The sequence below is a fragment of the Piliocolobus tephrosceles genome, chromosome 14 (assembly GCF_002776525.5).
Source record: "Piliocolobus tephrosceles isolate RC106 chromosome 14, ASM277652v3, whole genome shotgun sequence".
Taxonomy (NCBI): Eukaryota; Metazoa; Chordata; class Mammalia; order Primates; family Cercopithecidae; genus Piliocolobus; species Piliocolobus tephrosceles.
In genome coordinates, this window is record NC_045447.1 from 8,508,964 (window position 1) to 8,511,206 (window position 2,243).

Below are 2,243 nucleotides of genomic sequence, written 5' to 3' on the forward strand. Positions count from 1 at the left end.
AAAAAAAAAAAAAAATAGGCCGGGCGCGGTGGCTCAAGCCTGTAATCCCAGCACTTTGGGAGGCCGAGACGGGTGGATCACAAGGTCAGGAGATCGAGACCATCCTGGCTAACACGGTGAAACCCTGTCTCTACTAAAAATACAAAAACTAGCCGGGCGAGGTGGCGGGCGCCTGTAATCCCAGCTACTGGGGAGGCTAGAGGCAGGAGAATGGCGTAAACCCGGGAGGCGGAGCTTGCAGTGAGCTGAGATCCGGCCACTGCACTCCAGTCCGGGCGACAGAGCGAGACTCCACCTCAAAAAAAAAAATAAATAAATTAATTAATTAATTAATTAATTAATTAAATAAAACATTCAAATAATTCAAAAGTTTAAAAAATAAAAGTACACTGTGTACTTTTGTGACAACTATATAGCATTTATATTGAATTAGGTATTAAAAGTAATCTAGAGATGATTTAAAGCAGATGGTAGTATGTGCATAGATTAGATGCAGATATTACACTATTTTGTATAAGGGACTTGGTAGTATGTATGTAGACTAGATGCAGATATGACACTATTTTATATAAGGGACTTCACTATCTGCAGATTTCGGTATCCTTGAGGGGGCACTAGAACCAATCGCCCATGGATACCTAAGGATAAGTGATCCACTCAATCCTTGGAGGTATCACTAGCAGCCAACAGTTTGCTTGCATATATTTCTAGAGTTTCTTTCATTTACATATTATACTATAGCATTTTTTTTTTTGCCAACCATAAATAGTATATTATAAATGCTTGTGTCTTTGTTTTCTTCTTAGGACATAAAACTCAGCTTCACTGAGTTGTGACTCGAAAGCTCTGCCTTATTGTTCTCTCCCTTCAGGATCAGTGAAGAGGAGGACCTGCACCTGGGGACATCGTTTTCTGCAGAAACCAACAGACGGGATGAGGATGCAGACATGTAAGTGTCAGTCTGTTTGGCTGTGAGCAGCTGGGGCTGGACCCCAGTCAGAGTCCAAGATATTTAGTCAACAGATGACATTTCTAGAATTTTCTAGAAGATGTCAAAGTTGGCCTCTCTGTTTCTACCTCCCAGCTTAAGAACTTTGAAAACCTCTTAAAAGGTCTTTTCAGGCTGGGCATGGTGGCTCTCGCCTATAATCCCAGCACTTTGGGAGGCCGAGGCAGGCAGATCACCTGAGGTGGGGAGTTCGAGACCAGACTGACCAACATGGAGAAACCCCGTCCCTACTGAAAATACAAAATTAGCCGGATGTGGTGGTGGGCACCTGTAATCCCAGCTACTCGGGAGGCTGAGACAGGAGAATCACTTGAACCTGGGAGGTGGAGGTTGCAGTAAGCTGAGATCTCGCCATTGCACTCCAGCCTGGGCAACAAGAGTGAAACTCCGTCTCCAAAAACAAAAAATAAAACTTCTTGTCAAAGGTGGTTTCATGACTAGTAATATTTCCCCAAAACATTGCAGGGATAAAACATGGACTTACCTACTTTTTATTTAGCCAACAAAGCTGTTGGCAAACTATCATCTTTCTGTCTTCAAAGAACCTGTACATCCTAACACCATTAGATTAGTGGGACATAACCTCATAGGTTGGTGCTTCTTTAAGTGGCAAATTTCTAACTTGATGAAAAAACTCAAGTTATTTTGTATTTTTCTTGATTCTCCATGGACCGTCACTGGTCTGTGGGCCAGTGTTGGGGACCACTAATTTAGAGGATACCTGGTGTGTGTTTCCCGCCCCTCCCTGAGCCCTGTGGGTTTCTCACTTCAGGATGAAGTACATTGAGACAGAGCTAAAGAAGAGGAAAGGGATCGTGGAACATGAGGAACAGAAAGTTAAGCCAAAGAATGCAGAGGACTGTCTTTATGAACTTCCCGAAAACATCCGTGTTTCCTCAGCAAAGAAGACCGAGGAAATGCTTTCCAACCAGATGCTGAGTGGCATTCCTGAGGTGGACCTGGGCATCGAGTATGTTTGAGACCCATAGGCAGAAGACACAGTGCTTTCCAGTTAAAAGTTATGGGGGCAGGCCAGGCGCGGTGGATCATGCCTGTGATCCCAGCACTTTGGGAGGCTGAGGTGGGTGGATCACAAGGTCAGGAGTTCAAGACCAGCCTGGCCGAGATGGTGGAACCCCGTCTCTACTAAAAATACAAAAATTAGCTGGGCATGATGGCAGGCACCTGTAATCCCAGCTACTTGGGAGTCTGAGGCAGGAAATTGCTTGAACCC

The 2,243-nt window shown here is 44.5% G+C and overlaps 1 protein-coding gene across 1 annotated transcript in view; it reads left to right on the top strand.

Annotated features, from left to right (window-relative positions):
• The window catches only part of LOC111534664 (telomere length and silencing protein 1 homolog), a 5,731-nt gene extending 3,708 nt beyond the window's left edge, over nucleotides 1-2,023 (top strand). Inside the window, exons 5-6 of the mRNA XM_026457162.2 lie at nucleotides 872-949; nucleotides 1,782-2,023. Coding sequence (XP_026312947.1) covers nucleotides 872-949; nucleotides 1,782-1,989 — 286 coding nt within the window. The 3' untranslated portion in view covers nucleotides 1,990-2,023. The remainder of the gene's footprint in view (nucleotides 1-871; nucleotides 950-1,781) is intronic.
• Nucleotides 2,024-2,243: the final 220 nt, after the last annotated feature.